Source organism: Lepus europaeus, chromosome 1 (genome assembly GCF_033115175.1).
Source record: "Lepus europaeus isolate LE1 chromosome 1, mLepTim1.pri, whole genome shotgun sequence".
Classification (NCBI taxonomy): Eukaryota; Metazoa; Chordata; class Mammalia; order Lagomorpha; family Leporidae; genus Lepus; species Lepus europaeus.
In genome coordinates, this window is record NC_084827.1 from 166,716,293 (window position 1) to 166,740,856 (window position 24,564).

At 39.0% G+C, this 24,564-nt stretch overlaps 1 protein-coding gene across 4 annotated transcripts in view; it reads right to left on the minus strand.

The window, feature by feature from the left end:
* Positions 1 to 1,129: 1,129 nt before the first annotated feature.
* Positions 1,130 to 24,564, minus strand: part of PAX3 (paired box 3) — a 100,494-nt gene continuing 77,059 nt past the window's right edge. For 2 of the 4 annotated variants that reach the window (XM_062202059.1, XM_062202052.1), the window contains exons 6-9: positions 22,089 to 22,254; positions 21,026 to 21,240; positions 2,514 to 2,760; positions 1,753 to 2,020 (exon numbers count right to left, since the gene is read on the minus strand). In XM_062202059.1, the coding sequence (XP_062058043.1) occupies positions 1,986 to 2,020; positions 2,514 to 2,760; positions 21,026 to 21,240; positions 22,089 to 22,254 (663 nt within the window). In that variant the 3' untranslated portion in view covers positions 1,753 to 1,985. Of the gene's footprint in view, positions 2,021 to 2,513; positions 2,761 to 21,025; positions 21,241 to 22,088; positions 22,255 to 24,564 lie in introns of all 4 variants that reach the window. The other 2 variants (XM_062202043.1, XM_062202035.1) reach the window with 2 other exon arrangements.

Here is a 24,564-nt window from a genome sequence, read left to right on the forward strand (position 1 = left end):
CTGGGATAACTTCAGTGTTAAGCATCATGCCTAGCACATTTAGATTTTATCAAATAAGTGTGGAGAAAAAGGAGGAAGTGAGAGTGAGAGAGTGGAGAAAAAGAATGAATGAGGCAGGCAGTAACATTTTTCATGAAGAGTGAAATCTTTGAAATAAATATGGAGGGTTTAAATAAAAGTTTCACTGACGATGACTCTTGGAAAGGAATACAGAGCCTGTTACTCTGGGGAAAACGCATTTCCAGGTGAGATTTAACAGCTATGGGAGAAAAAGAAGAGAGGGTGGATTGTAGATGGGAAGGTTTTTTCTAGATTCCACACCTGGAAAACACAAACCCCAATCAAGCTTTGCAAGAGAATACAGTTGTTGGTTGTGTAACTATATTTGTCCACGGTATATTCCCATCCAAAAGATATCATTAGAAGTGACACCTTATGTTTTACTGAGCTTCCCATATCCAAGATTTTACATATATTACATTTGTCAGGCTCTCCCCCCCAAAAAAAAAAGCAGTATTTAGCAAGTTTTCATAACTGTTTATTCATTATAAATAGTAAATATTTACTGCACTTTTTACATGAAAGACATTTTTACAACACATTGTTGTTGGCTGAGGCTGCAACACAAAGATAGCACTTCTGTTCCATCACCCTCTAAGACCAATGCATGAACTAAACTTGGTACTATGTCTAGTCTCACTAACTCACTACATCATAGATCTTAACGCTACAAGGAATGTATCTGTGCCTAACTCATTCATGGTTCCAAGAGTAGAAAGAAATAAATAACACTGCCTTCCACCTTCTTGTTCCTCTTAACATTTTAAAAAATGAATTTATTGACATTCTAAAATGTCATCACACAAATGTCTGTAAACCTCAGTTCCCATAATCTTTTAATATTGGATATCATTGTATAATTTAAAAGCACATGAGAGCCACGTGGACATTTATGTTCTTGCCCTGTCTTTCATAGGAAAGAGAAGAATGTAAACGTAATCATTTAAAAAGTATTCTTCTCTGACGGCCAAAAGGAGCGTGCCAAGTGTTTGTTGTCCAGCAAATGGCAAACATCACTGCATTCTACTGTAATGAGTTATGGGCTGTAAAAACAAAAGCACCTGCAAAAAATATAGTTCTGATTTAGTTTATATCACCTTGGCCATGCCAAAGCATCTGTGAGGTACACAGTATTGCACACTGATAAGCAGATATGTGAATTCATGTCACTTCTTCTCCACCAGGCCCTCACTGCCACCCAGATTGGCTTCCAAGTGAATGTGGTTGGGGAAAATGCCACACACTTCTCCCAACACTGGAAAAGAAGACAAACTTTCCTTCCTGGGATCCCATATCTTCTCTGGGATGTCTATTGACAACTAGATTACAAATGAGCATATAATAACAAATAATTTATTTAGGAGGTCCTTTATACCTAATCTAGCTTCCTAAAAATGGTGGCATTTATTTTTATATCAATTTCCAGTGTGTACAAGTTAAGGAGTCCTCCATTCTTGCTTCATTAGGGAGCAGTTTTGAAGTTGTAGAAGCATCAGGCTTGGACATCAAACATGTGAGAGGGTGTTGTCCTTCTACAGTTTAAAAGTCCAGGTAAATCTCAGACACACACACACACACACACACATGCACGCACATACATGTGTGGGTGCATGCAAATGGAATGTTTAGCTCCTTGATGATCAGCACTAAAGAGTTGGGATATTTTGACACATAACCATTGCAATAAAATGTTGCATTTGTCTTTTATTGCTCCACCTCTTCCTCTTCTCCATTGCTTTTGTCCAACAGGTTTGAGAGAACTCGAAACCAGCTACTGGAGAAAGAAAATCAGTCACTCTTCTTTGTCTCCTGTTGGGACTGCCCTCTCCCCAAAGGGTGGATTTTTTTTTTCTGAGAAGATTCTTCATGTCTAAGCTGTGGAGACCAGAAACAGGGCCAGTTTTCGCTCCAAGTGGACAGTTCACTTATGCAATATCTGGCTTGAGATAATGAAAGGCACCTGTAAGGAAACACATGCAGCTTTTTAGGTCAAGCTGGGACAATTCACAGTAAGGGGCAATATCAGCTACAGGCTGACAATGTCATATTTAATACCATAGTATCAAAGGATTGAGACTAATATTTTTATTCCCGAGACAAGTTTGACACAAGTCTGTGTCCCTGGGATTACACTCCATATGATCCTTGAGCTGACCTCATTAAGAACATGTGTTTCCAATGCCAGGGGTTATTGCATTTTGGCCAGCCCCTGTGTTTTACCTCGTGGCAATCAGGTTTCACGTCTCAGCAATTAATAACCGCAAGATGTTGTTGACATCAGCTAAGAAAATAATTATACAAGGGAGGCCTTGCTGGAACAGTCGGCTGGCTTTGCCACAGGAACGATCTTGGGAGGTAAGGCTTAATCATGCCGGCAGTTCCCCTTGCTGAAGCATGAGCTGAATTTATTTTCCCTCCAGGAGAAATTACCCCCTAGAAAGTGCAAGGCTTACTTTGTCCGTACTGCCCGTATTGGTAGCCTGTGACGGGGTCCATACTGTAGCCCGTGGTGCTATAGGTGGGTGGACAATAAGACTGAGATGTTGGCAGACTGTCCAAGCTCTTCATGTGGTCTAGTCTCTGACTGCAGCTGGCTGACACCGTGGTGGTAGGTTCCAGGCCCCCAGTGAGAGGGGAGAGGGCGTAATCCGTCTGAGGTTGATGAGGTACCCCACCGTGGTTGGTCAGAAGTCCCATTACCTAAAACAAACAGGCCGGATGAGGAAGAAGTTAAAATTCAGGGAGGAACACAGAGTAGCCTGTAGTTGAATGAATAACTGGACAGTCCAATTACTGTTTCTCTGGAAATCCGTTAAGAGTTTTCCGAAAGACTGTGACCTCGATGCAGAGCGGCAGAGCTATTACATCATGCCCAGAGATAACATCTGACTGCAGTTTCAGAAAAAGGAAAAGGGGAGGGAGAAGCGAGGGAAAGGAGAGGAAGGAAGGAGAGGGGAAGAGAGAGAGAGAGATTACACCATGTCTCCAGTGATAAAATCAGACTGGAATTTCAAAGAAGCAGAAAGAAGGGATGGAGAGGGAGAGAAATTATATCTCCACATATAGAAAAAAAAAGTTTAATCGTATCTTCCATCTGGGAGTTTTGCATGTGATTTTAAACAGGAATTTGCTTACATATTTAAAAAGTTAAATAGATACAAAAGCAAGCTCTTTTTCCATGGATCCTGAGACCCCTGTGTCTTTTTTCATGGTGTCCTGTCTCCTTATCTTGACCATCCTTCAGTAATTAGAAAGAGTTAGTCCCACGCGCTTTTCTCGCCCTTCTCACTGTGGAATCGTTATTTCTGTCTCCTCTTTTGACTTGCGTGAACTTGGAGAGGAGTAACTTACTCATCTTGGTATCCCAGTACCTAACACAGTAGTTGGCACAGATTTCATGCCAAATGAATGAAAGCTAAACAATCTCCAAGTGACTGCCATTATTATTTATTCTTTCGTTTCTTCTCTAAAACAACAGTTTGTATAGAGAAGTGTTAAACAGAAAGACAAGCCTGAAATGCAAACATGTTCTCAAAAGTTCAGTTTCATAAATAACTCTGGAGAGTAAAACAACTTTTCAAAAAAAAGAGTGTTAACAGAACAACTTTCCGATCAGCGTGGTGAATGTTTTGCAAACTCAAGCTCACTGACCCGTCCAACAGCCAGTGATGGAAATAAGTGGGTGATTGATTTAGCAGCTGGAAAACTGCCACATAAGAAAGAAAGTGATTTTTCCCTACTTTGTACATGTCCATGGCAGGGCTCAAAAACCTTTGCAGGGAGGGGGGGGGGTGGCGAGGGGAGGGGACTTACTGCTGGGTGAAGTCTCCACAAAACACTCCTACTTACAAAGTATTTAAATTCTGTGTTTAAATATTTACATATTTACTCAGTAAGTATCCTACTTTAGAAGTATTTAAATGCACAATGTTTCCAGAACAGTCCTGATTTATTTGAGGAAGTTTAAAGCCAATGGAGCAAGAAGAGAGGGCAGAAGTAAAAATCAAGCCCTGACTATAGGCCTTGGTGCTAATGGCAAAGCAGCTCTCACTCAAGAGTAATCTCAGACCAGAGAACCCTGGATGTAAGGATTCCAGCAAGGTGGGAGCATTGGGGGTGGGCACAGGGAACTGGTCTGTATTCCAGAAAGTATCCTCATATTCCAAAACCAAGGAATCTTGAACTAATGCTTTCAACTGATGCATCATCAATTAGCTGAGAGGCAGAGGGCAAGACAGTTCACCATTTCTTCCTCAGTATTCCTCTCATTATCTCCCTTTCCTTGGAGCAACTGTGTGTGTATGTTTGTGTGTGCATGGGCCAGCGTAGGTAAAGCAACACTGTAATGCCCAACTTCGCTATCAAATTTATCAATTTGAAAGGCAGAGTCACAGAGAGAGGGAGAGACAGAGAGGTCTTCCAGCCACTGGTCACTCCCCAGATGGCCGCAATGGCCAGGACTGAGCCAGGAGCCAGGCAGGAGCTTCTTCTGGGTCTCTCACAGGGGTGGCAGGGGTCCAGACACTCAGGACATCTTCTGCTGCTTTTCCCAGGCCATTAGCAGGGAGCTGGATTGGAAGTGGAGCAGCTAGAACTCAAACCAATGCCTATATGGAATGCTGGAGCTACAGGCAGCAGCTTCACCCACTATACCACAGTGCTGGCTCCAGCAATGCCCAAATTTTGAAAGGTCCCAGGGGTCTAAATTTCCTTGTGATATGTGGCAAAATATTTTTTAACTCTCTGAAAATGAGTTAAATTCTAAGAGAATCAAGATTTGTCATATAACATGGTTTTGTTTATTGGGGATTTGCAGAAAGTGAAAGTCAAAAATAAAGAATCAATAGAACTCCAGAATATGGATTCTATGCTGTTTATAGTAAGATGATTTCTTCTCCTCCTCATTTTAAAAACTTGAACATAGCTAAGAAGGCATGGAAATATTTCCTGGATGTTCTTCCACCTATGTGGATTTTTATTCTTCTTCACCTTTCTTTGAGTTTATGTAGATGATTTTAAAATGTAAACTTGGAAAATTCATAGACTTCAATTGACAGACTAATCTACTGAGTATTTTACTTCACCCCAAATTAGTCATATGCATTAGAGAAAAGTCTTTAAAGGGGAAGTTGTTCGGTGTGAAGCACACACCTTTTAAATCAAGAGTACATTTTTGTGCTCCAGTCTGACGAGCAAGAATGGACAGGCAAAATAAAGGTACAAAAATGTGACTTTTTCATGAAAGCAGATACAGAGAAAGTCTCTTACTAGAAATATGTTGTATTAACTAAAAAACAAACAAGCCCTTAGAAAAAGCAATTTTTGCAACTGCACCAGTTCAGAGAAGAAAGAGAGCCAGTGATAATGGATACAAAGGAACATACATTTTTAATTATTAAAGTCCTTCATGATGTTCCTTACTTGAGACTCAGTTAATGGCATGTCATTTTAAGGGAATATTCTACATGCATAGAATATTCACAGCTAACAGTTGAAATGCTCAGAGCAGAATTTTATTCAAAACATGCACATTTTCCATGAACTATGTGTATATTTTTGCAATAAACTTTTTTAAAATCCCTGGCCATAACTTACTTGTATGCATAATTTTGAAGCCAGGAATAACTTGTCTATGAGAGGGGTGGGGCAGGGGCCGGGCAGGGGACTCAGGAAGATCCTAAAGAAGAAAAAAAGTCCTTGCCATATGCAAACATCAGCTTATAATGTTCAGGCAGCAACATTTTGCAGTCACTGCACCAGCAAACTTTTAGGACAGGATTTAACGCCACAACCTTGAAATATATCCCTAGAGGATGGAGGACACACAGAACTGCCTGCAGGCTCATGTTCTAGCACAAGAGAAAGGTAAATTCTCAAAGACTGTAGACCAGAATGCCTTTTAGATCTCCCAGAATGTGATCCAACTAAGGGCTCCTGCATTAGCCTTAGTCCACACAGCTCAGCGCCCAACACTCTCAGTGGCTGATGTGAGGCAACAGAGAGGCCAGGGACCAGTTATCTGTGGTGGCTTTTCCTTCCCTGATAGAGCCCAAGAGGCAGACTTTCTTCCACAAGTTCTTGTTTCCACATATTAGAATCATGATCTCAAGACTTAAACAGGGAAGATGGGGGAGATGAGGCACTAACATTTTCCTACATTTGGTTTGAAACTGAGATTGGTAAATATAACATCATTTATGTCAAAAATGCACATTGAGAAAACTTGAAAAATGTACGCTTTTAATAACTTGTCATTTAAAACATTTTTTTAAAATGTGTGTTGAGGGGTAAAAGTGAGTAAATTGATAGAAAATGCATTACTTTCCGCTAACATAGTTTAAAACCTCAAATCTCTGTGGAAGAGTCGCGTGACACTTTTATGTATGTTCCTTTAAAAGCTGTTCTGTGCGTCATGTGGTTCCATGGTAGCTATGGAAATTGCTTTTGGTGCACAAAGAAGTAGGTAAACAAACAGAACTCCCTCCATAAGGCCACGGGATGTCTTCCAATCATATTTTCTTCTCAAGAATATGTCAAGATTCCTCTTATACATGCTTTTCCCATAGCAAGTTATTATTCAAAGCCTAGAAGAAAATTTTCATTTGTTGTAAAATGGATTTTTCCCTTTCTTAAACCATGAGAAAACTATTTCTAGTACAGGGATGAATTCTGTACCCTACCACCTTTCTTTTAATTCGGGAATGGGGTGGGGGAGCACAATCCATTGGTTTTCACCAATTTCCCAGTAAAAGAAAGAAATTCAAGGCTACTCAGCTATATCTCCTGAATGCTCACACATTTTCATTAAATGCCAGGTAAATCCAGGAGATGCAGTAAGATTTTCTTGAAGAAAGTTCTCTGGTTTGTCCCATTGCTTAAAGAAAGGGAGATGAGCACTACTTTTTTACTTCTAATTATGTACAATTCTTAGGTGACACATCTGGAAAAAAAAAATCTATTGAGCAGATTGTAAGTTGTCACCTCCAAAATGTTTCCCAGACACCATTTCTAAATTGCTTTACAGAAAAACTTTAAAAACACACTCAGAGCCTCAGAATCTCATGCCCACACTTCTTTGGCATTATTAGAGACATTTGCTGAAGATCTTTTTAAACTCATTCTCGAGTTTCAGAATTCCAAATAGGTTGTTTATATCTTGATTGAAGATTATATGGTTCAGGAAAAACTAACTCTTTACAATTGCTTCATGCCATATTTCTCTTGAATTAATTTTCCTATTGTAAGATTAAATATAAAAGATAAAAACCATCGGCCAAATTAAGATTTACATTTAAAATGATGTGTCTGGAAAATATTTGTCTTGGCACAAGCATTATGGTTTTGCTGTCAGTTGAAAGTTCTTTGAGCTTATCAGAAATCTAAAATGATTTAGCAAATTACGATGTATATTCAGGAGCTCCTTTTTTCTTTAGGAGGAATGCTGGTTCCTTTCTTTATTTTCTTCTCTATTCTTAAGTAAGTTCTTCTGACTTAACAATTAATAACACACATTTAGTTGCTTTTTAAAAAATTATGAATTACAGTTTTATACAACAGGGTTTTGTATTAAGCCTTGCAACCTTCCCTCCAAAAGTCAACTGACTGCCTATTTTTTATTTAGATATATTTTATTTTCAGAACCAAAAAAAAAATATTCAAGTGTTTATCAAATGTCTTTTGTCAATATCAGCTTACTGTTGTCAGCTAATGGTTAAATTTCTAGGACTGCCTCTTCGAGGCTGAAAAGCCTCAAACAGCAAGACTTGCCTGAAAATGTCTTCAGATTCAAATGCCGTAGGAATTATCCTGCAGTTGATTAGCATCTAAATAATTAGATTTGGGGGCCTGTCTGTTTGAAAGCTGTAAGGGGGAAGTTGCCTGCAGGCAGAAGTTTCTCTTAAGGTCTGGAGGGTGACCTTCTCACCCATCCTGAGAGTTATGGGAAGGGCATGGCTGACCTTTACCTAACCAGAGAGAAAACTAATGCATGTAAAATGTCCCGCTGAATATGTCTTGTGTTGCATTCTAATCCTAAGCTTATATTTTGTAGGTAGCTATGCTTAATGCATGTTGAAAGAGCATGCATGCCAAACAAGGGTGGTTTATATGCGTATGAGTACAGTAAGTATTGTCTCAGTTAAACTCTAAAATCTACATATGCTTTCATCTATAATCCTGTGACCTTGTAACTATAATTTTATTGCTTCTATAGACCATTTATTATTTCTCAGTAGAGCTAAACTGTTAAACTGATAATGATATTCTTTAGGGCCTGATGTTGAAAATATAAATCTAGGCAAAGAATTAGCATAAAAATGGCTTGCAAGAGGTATATGTAGAGATAGTTTACTGCTAGCCAATGATGAGCAATAGTGTTCCATGTCCATCTATTATTAATAAAATAAGCCCATTAAGAAAAATGAAAAAGTATGCCAGTTAATATAGTTGGTATTTGACTGTTAGACCCATCATGGGCGTAATAAAATTCTCATATGTTTTAATTCATATACGCATGCCTGCATTTAGTATGCTTTGTGACCATGTCTATAATTAATATGATTTATGAGAAAAGAACATGTGTAATATTAGGGGGTATAGCATACATGGTTCTTTCTTCTATGAATGAAAAATATAACAAAACATTTCAAGGAATATTGCTGGCTGTTAGCATATTAAGATGGACTGACAGAGCCCTGAGTAAACTTGGGGGAGTTAATGATATCCTCTTATCTGACCCTGACACATTTGCAGCATGTAATTTACAGAAGCTCTGTCCAGGGAATCTTGACAAATGCTCCTAACGATGTCAGGGCAATGTTCCATTCTAATGAAAAACAGATGTGGGTCAGATACCCTCATTCATCACTTAACACAGAGAGTCTCAAACTCTTTAGGGGAGGAATGGCATTACCTGCTGTTAACTCTTCTTGTTTCAGGAAATTTCTCATAACCACAGTAGTCATCTAAACAGTGTGCACTCAGACATATCACCCTTTCAGAAACCTGTCTGAAAACATGACTGTGAAAAATCAAACATGTATCTTGGTTTCATTTCTTGACTACTTCAGGACACGTTCACTAAATACTAATTGACCCTTTGGGACTTAGGATTCTAAATATAGAAAGGGAAAAACTCTAGGTTTGAGCATCCTGCAATATTCCAATGAGATAGCATTTTAAAATTTCTAATTTTAAGGTAACCCAAGATGAGTTAACCCTAATAACCGTTTATAAGTGCAAACCTTGCTGAGTCCTGATGTGCATCTCTAACATTCACAGTAACTTACAACAAACTAAACATGCACATCATCTTTTAACAAGAAGAACTTCAACTCAGCCACTGCCAAGCAGAGTGATACTGGACTTCCCTAAAGATTTTCCACTCCACTCAGCATTCTAACAACCTGGAAGGCAGCCATTCTGATCGGTATACTAAAGAAGATCATGTGATGAAGGCAAATATTTCTGTGGATGCCCAAAAGCAATATCATAAGACCCTTCTACCAAATGCTTGAAGACTATAGAAGAGCAGTGTTCTTCTGCCTTCATGCAAAGTAAGGTCTGTCCTTAGAAAAAGACAAAGCTGCAAAGATCAAGGGATACTGATTTCAATGTAACACTGATGAGTAGATACCAGAAAAATATCTGTGTTAATCATGGGAAGGTATAGGATAGTCTTGCAGAAGTCTAAGGATGAACCCACTCCTTAGGAAATTCTGGTCTGTTTCACAGGCTTTGTGGTAAAGTAGAATAAACATTAATTTAAGATGTATGAGCAACTCTACAAACAGAAGCCAACATCTGAGAACACAGAACCTACAACACCACTAAGCTAAAATCCTATCCACTTCAATTCCCTCACTTATCCTACTCAGGGGACTGTGTACCAAGAATGATGCTAAATTCACTTTTCCATAGGGAAGCTTACTGGTGTTCTGATCATTAATTGTGCAGTAGCAATGTCTCCTGTTGCACAGGAAACTTGATGAAGACTGGCAACACACAGAGCCCACAGTGAAGTGACAGCCATAGTTCTTTGATCTATGGAAATTAACTCTGATTCTGCAGATTTTAACAAAATAAAGTCCTTATTATCTAGTGATTAAAAGGATGTTCTTCATTTGGTTGACTCAAAATTAGCTAGAGTGTCCCTCACTTTCAAAATCTTTCCATTACACCTTTTGTTTCTACCTTTATCCTTTGCTAGTGAGAGTGCATCAGATTCCTCTACTTTGAGGTAAGTACAATGCTTCCAATTTACCCAGTATCTAGCATTGTAGAAAACTATATTTTTAAACGCATTCATGTTCATAAAATAAATAAATAATTTGTTTTAAAGAAAAGGGGGCTGACATGTGACACAACTCTTCGGTCACTACTCAGGAACCCACATCCAATACTGGAGTGCCTGTTTGGAGTACCAACTACCCTGCTTCTGCTAATGCACATTCTGGGTGCAGCAGGTGATGTTCAAGTATTTGAATCCCTGCACCCACGCAGGATACCTGGATGGAGATTCAGGGTCCTGGCTTTTGCCTGGCCCTGCCTTGGCTATTGTGAGCATTTGGGGAAATGGACCAGCAGATGGAGGATCTCACTGCTTCTGCCTGCCTCTCTCTCTCTCTCTCTTTCTCTCTCTGTCTCCTTTCTCTGCCCCCACCCCTATCTTTCAAGTTAAATGAAAATAAATAACTAGATCATTTAAAATGTGTTCATATTGCTATTATATTTCAATAAGTCAAAAAAAAAATAAGAAAACAGTAGGACAACCATTTCCCCTCTCCATTCTTAACCTCATGGAATGAAAGATGATTGCTTCTTGTTTTCTGTTGTAGTTAATTTTCCTGTTATGATACAAATTACTCAAGACCAATTTTAGCACATTATATTTTGGGGGACTATCTTATCCAGACATATTAAAATTACTGCATCCTGAAAGGTAATCAGTATAAGTCCTTATTTCTTTAAATTGTCAAAGTGGAATATCTGAAAATACTCCAATCCACCAAGAAACAGCCTTTCCTTTGATGTCATCCACTTTCCACATTGGCTTTATTTGTCAAGAAAAAGCAAACATATATTTTTGTCAGAGGTTCATATGCTATTTAAAAAACAAAAAGAGGGGTTGGTGCTGTGGCGTAGCAGGTAAAGCCACCGCCTGCCGTGCCAGCATCCCATTTGGGCGCAAGTTCAAGACCTGCTGCTCTACTTCCAATCCAGCTCTCTGCTATGGCCTTGGAAAGCAGTAGAAGATGTCCCAAGTCCTTGGGCCTCTGTACCCTCAAGGAAGACCTGGAAGAAGATCCTGTCTCCTGGCTTCCGATCAGCACAACTCTAGCCATTTTAGCCATCTGGGGAGTGAACCAGTGAATGGAAGACCTCTCTCTCTGCCTCACCTTCCTCTCTCTGTAACTCTTTCAATTAAATAAATAAGTAAATCTTTAAAAAAAAAAATAGGAAGCACTTAAAGTCGAGGATCAATTAGCAATTCGATAAAAAGTTTTATGTTAAAAAAATAATGAAAGCCATTGCAATAATATTCTTACTTTTGTAAAAGCAGTTAAATTTCCTAAGGACCAGGTTCCTTGACAGAGCTCAAGAAGACCCTTCTTTTCTTAGACCTTGCAAGTTTGAGAAGGTGAAACAGAAGAAAGTTTCAACAACTTATCTGAGGACACACAGCTAGTAGGGACTGAAGTCTCACCACCTAGTCCTTTTGACCTTGGCCTGTCTTTGGACTGGGGAGTTACATACACATCACAATCAACCCACTAAACGGGAATTTTCTTTCTTTCCTTACTCCCTTATTTGCCTTTTTTAAACATCGTTAAGCAATTTAGAACCTCTTCTTTAAAATTAAAAACTTCCATACAAACCAAGTTTCTATATAGAGGATTGACAATGTGTTGATGTAGAAGATAACAGCAGACATTAATTAGAAAGAAAGGTTCTCCTGGGAGGGGCAGGGGCTGGAGGGAACCATTTCAGAAGAGGATGGATAACAACTCAGATCTCCACCTGTGTTTTCTGTCATCCAGTACTTGCTAGGAAATGTTCTCAAAATTCGATAGCTTGGTATTCAACAAAGGGGCTCCACAGTCAAATGGGAGAACACTGAGTTAAATGCACTTAAGTATGTTTCCAAGACTTGTCAGAGCCTCTGGAAGCATAATGTACAAGGAGGCACTGAAAGATATCTATATCTAATCTGGATCTTTAGATATGGATATTTATTATCTTTTACCAAATCACTCATTTGGGATGTTTTTCCATAAATTATTGTTCCAACAAGCTCATTTTGGGGAACAAATTTTATTATGAGGCTCAGTTTAATTTCTGGGTATTCAAGATGATTAAAGCACAATACCGTTGCTTCCAAAGCCGATGGTCAAAGAGGGAATAAGTGGACATATTATAATAGAGTGTAGTATAGTGTGGTATGTGAACTTAACAAGGTGTAAATACAGTAATGTGGCATCTACAGAGGCTAAATCAAGAAATTCTGCCTAAAAGAGTCATGGAAGCATTGACATTGAGCTAGAATTTTTCTCAGGGAGTCAGACAGAGGATCAGTTCTACAGGGGATATTTGTAAACCTCAGAACAGATGCAATAGTTTAACTAGATTTTTGCTGCCCAAAATGAGACATCAATAGATCATGGTGGAGAATAAGGATAACTATTTCTTTAATGCTTGCCTCCTTCGTAAGCGCTGAGGATTGGCCGCACAGTCATCTCACAGCTAAAAAACACTCCTTTCAGTGCAGAAATACTACTCTGCGGTTCTGCAAAGTGCACTGTCTCAGAAGGTCCCCCAATTTGCCATCTTTTTCATTGATCAACAAGGACAATGCAATCACTAATCTCAGGAATTCTAGTTTACTGACCTCCAGCTAAATGTCAAGGGTAGTTTTAAAATATTATACTATACATGGAAAAATATACACCTCTGATGAAACCCAGACTGTGCAGCAAAGACAGATTCTTTAGGAAAAATGAAACAAAAAACAAAAAAATATATAGTACACAACTAATAACTGAATCCAGTCTTCTGTGCCTGCAGTACAAAGCGCACATTCAGCCCCTAATTGAATAAATATGCAAGTATTCAGATTTCTGTAGATATTGCCATTTTTGCAAATGCAGTAATAAATTAAAAGCTTTACATTGCATTCCAGCCACATATAAAGGGTTGATTCAGACCATTGACCTTACACTAGAATTTAGCACGACTTTCCTGTGTATTGCTGACTACAAAGAAAAACATTTTATTCTAACAGTTTACTCTGAGATGAAGCAATCACACTCAATTTTTCTTCCCCTCAATGACTGGAGAAATTCAAATGGCCTAAAAACCTAGAGGTTGTTGCATTTGATTTGTCCAACATTCTGGAGAACATAGTTGACAGAGTTTCTGTTTAAAACATTTCAGAAATCACAAAAAAAAATTTAATTCAGCAGGAAAGGGGTTTTTTTTTTTTGTTTGTTTTTTGTGGATCATTTCAGTGACACACAAAATTCAGTCATTGGCTGCTGCTTCCCTTCTTTCTTTAAAAAGGAGATTTTGGCCAAATAGTTGTTTCACAATTATCCAAATTTAACTAATTCACAAGGCTATGGCTGGAGTTGAAATAAACCAGGGCTCTCCTCATTTTCTTTATGGGTAGCAACCACAGCCTTGAGAAAGAAACCAAAGGCACCAGATCAATCAGAACCTACACTGATTGAACAAATGGATTCACAGCAATATTGTCACCACGAAGCAGAACATCTCAAAAGCCCAATATGGCAGAACACAAACTCACAAATCTCCATGGTTCTTCCTGTGTGGCTGAAATTGGCTCGTTCATGATCGCAAACATGCCTGAGCCTTCATAAACATATGAGATTTCCGCAACCCTGCTAATGAGCTCATGAACTGCTTCAGAAACGAAACAGAAAGATGTTCAAGCTCCTGAGAGCCTGTCACTTGAATATGGAATGTCTCTCTGTCCCAGCTTTGTTTGACACCCAACAAATCACTTTAATCAGAATCGCTCCTTTTTCTTCCACAGATGAATTTCTGCAAAGTGTAAAGGGAAGGAAACACACCCTATGGGAATGGGTTGGTGGCTGGCCACCTGCTGGTCTGGTTCTTCACTGTGATAAAAGTGGACTAGGCCGGTGCCGCGGCTCACTAGGCTAATCCTCCGCCTAGCGGCGCCGGCACACCCGGTTCTAGTCCCGGTCAGGGTGCCGGATTCTGTCCGGTTGCCCCTCTTCCAGGCCAGCTCTCTGCTATGGCCCGGGAGTGCAGTGGAGGATGGCCCAAGTCCTTGGGCCCTGCATTCACATGGGAGACCAGGAGAAGCACCTGGCTCCTGGCTTCGAATCAGCGCTCTGCGTTGGCCGCAGTGCACTGGCCACGGCGGCCATTGGAGGGTGAACCAACGGCAAAGGAAGACCTTTCTCTCTGTCTCTCTTTCTCACTGTCCACTCTGCCTGTCAAAAAAGAAAAAAAAGAAAAAGAAAAAAAGAAAGTGGACTAAAGACACAGATTTGCAACCTGTGTGTGAAATGGACAAGACAAATGGCTTATCAGCAAGACTAGCATCAAGTATATTTCAGACATGTACCTGAAAATGTCCAGAAAATTCAATCTCTTACAATATGAGCTGGCTATACCATCAGAGTAAACCTTATGGTCCAAAAGAAGGGAAAGGAATTACCATGCTATGGTGAAAAACATTTTCATCATAACAGGTAAAATAGAAAAGTGCCCATCACAACCATTTTTAACAACTCACACACACACATACCAATCAAATTTCTAGTAAATTCTTAGACCTTGGATGGACAAACAACTCTCATGTTGTCTTGCAGCTAAAGAATTTGAGATCACTGTTAACAATATGGTCCTAAAAATGACAAGCAAAATCAAAAGCAGTCTTGAATTTTGTGTACACATATTAACACTTAAATGCTTTTCCCTAATAAGTTTCAGGATTAACAAATGTTTGTCAAAAGAAACTGTGCTGAGCAATTGAAATCTAATTTGAAATGGAACCACGATGGTCTAATACATATATGCATGAAATGGAGACACTGCCTAATAGGCGTAGCTGACACCAAATATGCAATTTACATACATTACACACTAATAATCTCAATTTTAATATTATTCTTTAAAAGCAACTGGGTGGGTGGTTGAGTTAAAGGTCTTCTTTTGTAAGATGTGAATAAGAACAAAAGTTGATCCTAGCATCTTATGCTATTAACCACAATCTTGTTAAGTATAAAGATCTGTCCGCTCTATCTGAGTCTCTTTCAGAAGTGGTACTTCATCATCGGAAGGTTGTGATGATTCAGCCAGACTTAACAGATGAACGGTGGATCAACTTGATGAGATCTGCAGACCAACTCTTTGTTCCTGAAGTGCTGAACGGTGAGCAAACATTCAAGCATTTCCAAGTCTGGTACACAAATCTTTATGAGAATTTTTTCCTTTCCTCAGTAGATTATCCATGAAATAGGACAGGTGTACTGGTTATTCAATTACATCTTACCCAAGACCTGAACCAAACTTGCAATAAGGCCTCTGAGCATAGCTCTTACCATGGGCTTTATTAATAACAGTTAAACATTCTCTAAAACAAAACTTTTTTTTGTAATTTAAGCCTATTTTCTTATTTTGTCATTGGTTTCACTCATAAACTAGAAACCAAAATCTGCCCATCTGCTCTAAACATAAAATGTGTTCATAATAATCCAGATTTATACCAAATGTATTTGTAAGTATTGCTGAATTGAGAGGTACTCAAAATTTATGACCCCTGAGGTTGCAAACAGGACTTCCTCTTTTTAAGAAGGAAAATGTTCAAAATGAACATAGGAAAGGCTCAGAAAGCTTCTTGGATATCAAATGGCTCCATAGGAAAAAAAAAAGTCAGTGATATAAGAGCAAATGAATCAAAACCATATGGATCAAATTTTCCCTAAAATACACAGTTTGAAAAATTAAGGAGGAAAAGTGCTTGGCAAAAATGTGTTTTAGGTTTTACCAAACCCAAAACATTTGAAGAATCATTTGCAATGGTTGATGAACCCTAAATGCAACCAAGTTGGCCCATTTCTGTGCATTGCAGAACAATAGAAAATCTCCCTGGAAGCCATGTTGCCCATTGATACTGAATTTCACTGAAGAAATCATGAGAAGCTGTCACCCAAGAATTGCGAAGCTTGTAGAAGTAGGGTCAGGGTGGAGCATGCAATGATAAAAGGGCCTTAATTTAATTGGTCTTATTTGCAGGGAGAGGAGGCTGGCTATGTATGTTTTGGGAGTGGGGAGCAGGAAAGTATTATTTCTTGTGAAGGAAAGTTAATTGGAAGAACATGAGCCAAATGTTAATTACTCTCACGTCTTGAACATATGGTAATATTTCCTTGGCGCTTCATATTCCAAGTCAGCATTCCTTTTCCGTCCTGCACATGCAGGAAGGTGCTGGTCACAGAGTGTCTGTGATGGAAGGGAAATAAACGGTCAGTACTTCCCCTTGTTTCACACTGCTCTCCGCAGGAAGAAAACAAAACTCTTCCAAAAGAGCTTCAGCTATTGCAGGGGAACGCTCACTGGAGTGAGCTGGATGGCTTTCTTCTCCACATATAGACACTGCCCCGTAAAAGGGGTGTTCAGGTTAGCAGCTACTCAGAAAAGAGAGAAAGGTTGAAGCCATTAGCTTATACCCCTCCTAACCCATCACTGAGACTCTTGCTTCAAGTTCTCTGACAGCCCCAGCCTTCAGTGCAATGGGAAGCCAAGCCCTCCATTTCTGAAGCCATTCAACCATGCCTGCAGGAAAGTCAGGTCTAATATTCAACCAGAGCCCACTGAAAACTCCCTAGCACAATATGTTCCTCTGGCAGATACCAGCTACTGAAATGTGTTATTCGTGTTCATAAAAGAATCAGTAACAACTCAAGTGAGATATTTGGTTCTTCTCCCTAATAGTGAATCACTTTATCACTGCTACTTGGGCCAGCACTATGATATAGTGGGCTAAGCCTCTCTGCTTATGGACTGGAAAGCAATGGAAGATGGCCCAAATGCTTGGGCCCCTGCATCCTCATGGGAGACCCAGAAGAAGCTCCTGGCTCCTGGCTTCAGATTGACTCAGCTCCGGCTGTTGTGGCCATTTGGGGAGTGAACAAGCAGATGGAAGATCTTTCTCTGTCTCTCGCTCTTTCTGTCTGTAACTCTACCCCTCAAATAAATAAATAAAATCTAAAAAGAAGAAGAAGCTGGTGCTACCTTGGCATCAAGTTTTTCCACAAGTAAAATGGGATTATCCCAATATAGGTGTTCATTCCCTCAGAACAAGCAAAACTCACTATTTGGTAGTCCATCAACTCATTTCAATGACCCACGGAAGGATATGATCAATGCTGTTAAAAGGGTTTTGTTGGTATTTCGAGTTTAAAATTGTCACAAATACACATGAGTCTACTACTATGCTACCTGACCTCCTGGATGGGCATCACCCTTCTGAGTCACTGTTTCACGCCCACCCTTGGGCTAAGGAAAGCACCAAGGGCATCTTCAAAGCCCCACTTGTCCAATGACATTGATTCAGATGAAGACAGACAAATACAGGGCAGTGATTTGCCTCTCCTTGTGGTTGCCTATTAATTCCTTTCCTAGACCAGAAACTAGAAAGCACATTCTACACTGTTTCACACACATTCTAATATGTGCTTTTCAAGTTTGAATGGTAAACAACACATTCATTTCAATGACACTAGGGGGAAAAGTCAAATAAAATGCAGAAATATATTTAGCATGGCAAATAGCCTCCACTGAAGAGATGTACAAGGTTTTAACCATAATGACTCAATTTATCCAATCCAGCTTAAACCAGCTTTGATTGTTCAGTAGGAAAAGGCCAGGGTCAACAAGTAGAGGCAGAGAAAGGGCCAAGTACAAAGCAATACCACCATTACCCCAATTATGTTGTTCAAAAAGGTGTGATACAAAAAGAGCTAGAAGACAATATATAAAAAATATTAATAGTGGTTCTCTTAAGGGAATTTTTTTCCTATTCTAAAGACACTTTTTTAAAATTTGCCTTTTTCTACAATAAACATGCAGTACTTTGATTATTAGAAAAGAAAAATGGAAAGATTAAGCAAAAAGAATGCAAGTTAACCTAACCCCAAAAGTTTAGAAAACTGGTTTCTACTAAATCATTTGAAAATATGACTACAACTCTCCACCTCTCTTTTGTCATGTCAACAGTGTGTTAAGTGGAAAGTGGACAAGACCATAGAGCAGGAATCAAAAGTCCTAGGTGCTAGTCCTTGTTCCCTCCAGTCAGTTGCTTGGTTTGCATCAGGTCATAATCTCTTTGGGTCTCAGCTGATTTTTCTGCAAATTAGATGACCATACAGAGGTGGAGGAGGGAGGTGAGGATGCAGAGAGGAAGAGGAGAAATCACAACATTAGTTCTGCTGCTAGTATTATATGACCCAATATATTAATAAGCACTTCTGTAGAATAAGCAATGACTAAAAGATCACTATCCTTTCTTTGGTCTTTTCTAAAGTTAACAGGTAAATCACATTGCTAGACATGAGCCCTTTGCCTTAAATTTTTCTTTATGGAACTCTTAATAATGCTACCAAAAGTACTGCAGACATCTCTTACCTAAATAGGGGCATTCTTGAGCAGTGATCAATTCCAAAGGCTTTTGAAATCTGAGATCTAATTCCAATTCTCCTACTCCATTGTTTTGTAAATATGTCCTACAAAAAAACTGATCTACTCCTGTCTTCTGGTCTCTCACTTTGCCTAGGAAATATTGTTATATGTCTCTTTGCTAACTCAGGGGGAGGCTATAAGAACTAATGCAACATGGATTCTCAGTGGAGGTTTGAGGTGGAAATGTATAAAAGCAATGCAAAAGATTCTGGATATTTACAATGTAGTAAGTAAGGAATTAACATAATATATAAAACAGAATAAAGAAAAACAGGGAGAATTGTCTGTGGAATTTTCCATTGCTTGATATTGGAATGATTTCCGCCCTACCACCAACTCTGGAACCATAGCCAGGTTCCTTAAAGTCAAGGATTAGCACTTTAAAGATCAAGTTCCAGTGAATCCATTTATGTAATACTTATATAATACACTTATACAAGATCATACACTTAACATTTGAGAAACTTGCAGTTTCACTTATAGAATGGGGGTTCATATTATGATTTTTATAATGATGGAATAAAATAAGGTACTAAGAAATGCTGATGGAATCCTAGACCTTGCCTGACAGAACTGGCTAGGATTGAAGTTTACTTTTATTAAAACTTGTGACTAAATCATGTTCATAAAGAGCTTTTTTCTATAACCTCAAAATGCTAATGTTAAAAACCTCAACAACTACTTCAGATGTTATTTGTAGACTGTGGAATAATTTTATAGGCTATGAACTTGGGTATTTTAAATATGACTCTACTGATATAAGTCCACAATTTTCATGCAAAATCACACCCACAAATGCCAGTACTTGGAAACTAACTGCACTCAAGTCCTACAGGAAGCACTTTCATTGTTTTCATGTTATTTTTCGGTTGAGGTTTAAAGCCACCTCTTATTTTTTTTTAATCCCAGGATGTGCTATAGGAATCTATGAAACTTAATTACATTTACTGTTACAAAAAAGGATTTATGAACTTTTGCCTTTAGGCAGAAATGTTTATTTCATTGCCTTTGCCATCCATTCTTTTCAACTCCAGCGGCTTTGAACTTTTCAGCTGCTCAGAGTTATCACCATTGCGCAGAGCCCAGGAGCTTCTCTCCCAAGACACACACCACAAGTTGAAGAAAACGAAGAAGGCAAAGATATATGAGTCGTTATTTTGGCCACCCTTTGTGCCATTAAAATCTCATTTTCTGCCTATTAGAATGCCCTCTTGGTGCTTAGGCAGTGGTGATAGTCAGTGATTAGTGTGTAATTGAGTATAATTGTCTTTTCACTTTTCATTTGTGTCATTCTGAGCTTCTCTCTGTTTTTCTAACCACCAAGAGGAAAAAGGAGGTAGAGAAAAGATAAAGCTGTTAAAACTCTCACTCTCAGCCCTGAAGAGATTCCTGATTGCAATTATAGATTGCAACCCCTTTATGACATTTCTCCAAATTTAGTGGGCAGCTCTTCTCACCACCTGGGCCAAGTGCTCCCTAATAAAATCAAACGATCTGTATTTAAACAACCACTAATAATGTCAACCTGAGACAGATGCCACGTGTAGGAAATTTAACCAACCCTCTGACATGCAATTATCAAGGCCATTTATTAATATGATCTCCCAAGAAAACCTCACAGTCCAATGCAAATTAGAAAAACAATTACAACATTCAAATATTTATATATTCCCAAAGAGCAGTCATTTTTCTAATTTGTGCCTTTATAACTCATTTATTCCAGAGTTCTGTGGTCATCAGCTGTGTCTCTCTCCACACGACTTGTTTGCTTCCTCTCCAATTGTTTTGCCAAACCTTTAGTGTTTTCATACAAGGTGATTTTGCCCACAATCCTACCAGCTGACCAAATAACATTTGAAGCAAAAACCATACACACACGTGCATACATACACACACACACACACATACAACCTGCCAATGTTTGTGAACATTAGTCAAAGCCCAGAACCAGGATTGGAGAAGACAACACATGACAAACGCCTTGACAACCAAGTCTAAACAGAGTCTCTGTGATTACATTAGAAATCATTTGGATGTTAAATCTAAGCTACAACTTTTGATGCAGCCAGTAGGAAGGGTGGAGAGAAAGGAAACTAGAAAACTGAAATCATGTGGCTTGTATAAAGAATACATTATGGTTTAAATCTAGCAATTCATTATACTACTGCCTCGGGGAATTGACTATTTGGTTCTGGTATACAGCAAGTCATCTGCCTAGAAACACGCGACTGACCTGAGGTGAAAGGCCATTGCCAATGGCGGGGTTCATGGGGTTGGAGGGCCCCGACGGAGGCACAAAGCTGTCTGTATAGCTGGAAAATCCATGCCTGGTGCTTGGGAGGCAGTAGGCAGAGCTGCTGTCCGGGTTCGAAGGAATAGTGCTTTGGTGTACAGTGCTCGGAGGAAGCGGCTGAGGTCTATGAACGGTGCTGCTGGGATCCGACACAGCTGAAATGAAAAAAGATTGTCAGCCATTAAGTTCTGTGCAGGTGGCCACAGACAGCGTGGTGCACAAGGTCACAAATCACTAAGCCATCAGTACTACACATTCATCAGACCCAATGCTCATGTCAAAGGTGTCTCTTAATATGTAGGTTTAGAACCATTCATAGCAAATAGCCACACACCCTCTCTGTACCTATTTCTATTTTAGGTATGTACTTTCATGGCACACTTGCCCAGAGTATGGATGCAGAAATCACACTGACAATGCTAACAAGCCTATTAGGGTAGTGAATGTGATTAATCGGCACAAGAATTAGCCAATAAAGAAGCCACAAGTTTCAAATTTCTTATCAAATACGTTTTTAAAACATCTAGTTGGAATGCTTTCTTTCATAACTCAAAATAATTGAGGCTTAGTATTTAATATCATCCCATTGATCTCTATGTGCTTCTAACAAATAGTGACTTTACCAAAGAGCTTTTCTCTGTGACTACTGCAGTTGGTAGCCATCACAGAACTTCAGTTATTTGCAAACTGGAGTACAAATGTAGTGGTAAAATTTTAACAAAAGAAAAGCAAATCCCAGGTTTGTTTAGGAAAGTTGTTTTGTTTTAAAATACTGCAGTGGTATTATGTTACCACATAGTTTATCTAGAGAGATTCAGACATGTCAGACAACAAACTATGTTTCTGAAATGTGACAGGTACATTCAGGACAACCTGATGTAATATAATTGATTTGCAAACAAGCATCAATGTCAACATTGCAGAAGGATCTCAGTGTATAAAATATCCACCAGAGAAAGCAATTGGAAGTTACATTTTAATCCCTTTTACTCTTCCTCTGTACCTTGTGGAATAGACGTGGGCTGGTAAGAGGTCTCTGACAGCTGGTATGTTGGCAGAGTTGGCATGGCAGTGGGAGGGAATCCCCCCGGAATAAGATGGTTGAAAGCCATCAGTTGATTGGCCCCAGCTTGCTTCCTCCATCTTGCACGACGGTTGCTAAACCAGACCTATGGATGCAATTTAAAATTTGAGGATTTCACTGATGAATTATAGCACATTCTTGCTGAACTTTGCATGCTAAAACAGATGAAAGTCTCTTTACTGCCAGGGCAAATAGATGCAAGTGCCTCTGCCTTCTATGTTGTCTGGTATACTGTTGGGGGTGAAAGCAGAGTTAAGTGCCAGGAGTAGAGTCAGTAGAAGGGATTCAAGGATCCTCCAGGGTCCTGCAGTAGCCCCCATAAATCTTGTGGTGGTCATGGAGAGGGACTGCCAAGCAGAAGTACAACAGGACTCTCCAACACTGCCATCAACACCCACCCACCCACCTTCATGTGTTGGAACCTTTGACCCTTACACAGCATATGTCTTAAATTTGTCCTTGCCCATTACACAAAGTCTAGTATTTTATATTCTTATCAGTCTGTCTCTGAATTTCTATGGTCATTATGGGTATTGCACCTGGACAGTCTTATAAATTGAATAGGAGAATAATTTTGAGACACTGAACTGATCTCAATGGAAATAAATCCCAAAGAGGTGAAGCTTTCATGAAATGAAAGCATTTTTTAATCTAAAACAATTAGTTTTGTGCTTTCAATAACAACTTTAACATCTATTAACACCTTGTCAGGAATTATGGTAAGAAGGTACATTAAGAAAACCTGATGTAATTGAATAAAATGCCTTTAAGAAATTCAAAGCTCAAATATTTTGTATGAGTCAACAAAGTAAAGGGCAAAAATAGCAGCAAGAAATGTAACAGAGCATCTAAGATGGTGAGAAATTGAATATAAGGCCTTTAATGGACCCATAATCTTGCCCTTACATATTACGTCTATAGAATTTCTTTCTTTCTTTATTTATTTATTTGACAGGTAGAGTTATAGACAGCTAGAGAGAGAGACAGAGAGAAAGGTCTTCCTTCCGTTGCTTCACCCCCCAAATGGCCGCTATAGCTGGAACTGCGGTGATCCGAAGCCAGGAGCCAGGTGCTTCCTCCTGGTCTCCCATGAAGGTGCAGGGCCCAAGCACTTGGGCCATCCTCCACTGCCTTCCCAGGCCACAGCAGAGAGCTGGACTGTAAGAGGAGCAGCCGAGATCCATATGGGATGCCAGCGCCACAGGTGGAGGATTAACCACATATATTCCTCAAAATGAAAGAAGATTTCTACCAATTAAAGATACTCTAATTCCTACATTAAAAGCTTTTTGAAACTTAATATGGAGAAAGCACTCTTGATTGGAGATGGAGAGATAAGTGAGGAACAAGGTAGGGCCCCACATGCACATAGCCTACAGCCTTGTCCTCATAGAGTTCACAGAGACAAGGAGACCAAAACAATTGTTCACTAGAGGTGTGGGCTCCATGTTTGAATGTGCATAGGATCAGGATTCAAAGTTTCAGTTCATTTTAAGTTTGGATATGATTTTGAGGAAAGATCACTATAGATGGAGGTGACAGACTAGAATAGAAATACTAGTCTTGTTCCAGAACATCAGTCTAAGAAAAATGTGAGACTTGATTAACTAAAGGAACAAGGTTAATAATAATACAACTTCATTGTGATTTTTAAAGTCATATAATTTAAAAGAAAGATTTCTCCCTTCTGAAGCAGGAAAGCCCAATTTAGCAAATATTTTGCTAAGACATCTCTTCAAATTTTTATTACTCACCCAAGTATTTGAAAAGCCTTTTATTTTGCAAGACACTAATATGAAAAGATGTTGGAACGTCCTCAAAATATTAACATATAGTACTTTTTATGTTTCCAACAAGAATAGAAGATAAATGAATATTTTCTGACCATTTATCTGAAAAAAGTTTTGTCTTCCCTAACCATTGTTGCAAGATACTGGTAAGAAAAGCTGTTTGAACTTCCTCAACATATTAACATGTAAAACTCCTTAAGTTACCAACAGGAAAAGAAGGTAAGTCAATATTTTCCCATGTTGATACATAATTGAATTAGAGTTTTACTTAACTTAATAAATTGCCACCTGGGATAATAGAACCATGAACAGCACTCGAGTTCAGGCTGTACCAATTGTGTCTTCTCACTGTAAGTCTAAGTGCCTGTTACTATGACTTCCAGAGGATTCAGGATAAGAAAACCATTTTCAAGAAAGTGTTTGGAACAATCTGTGTTAGTCTAAGGAGGTTGTGGGTTGGAATTTTGGGTGATATTTATCCCTCTGTTTACTGTGCAGCACCATACACCATAATCACGTTTTACATTATAAAACCTCAAGGTTAAAGAGGTACTCTTGACCCAGGTGAAGAGCTCTTCCACATCTGTCTAGACCAACTATGTGCA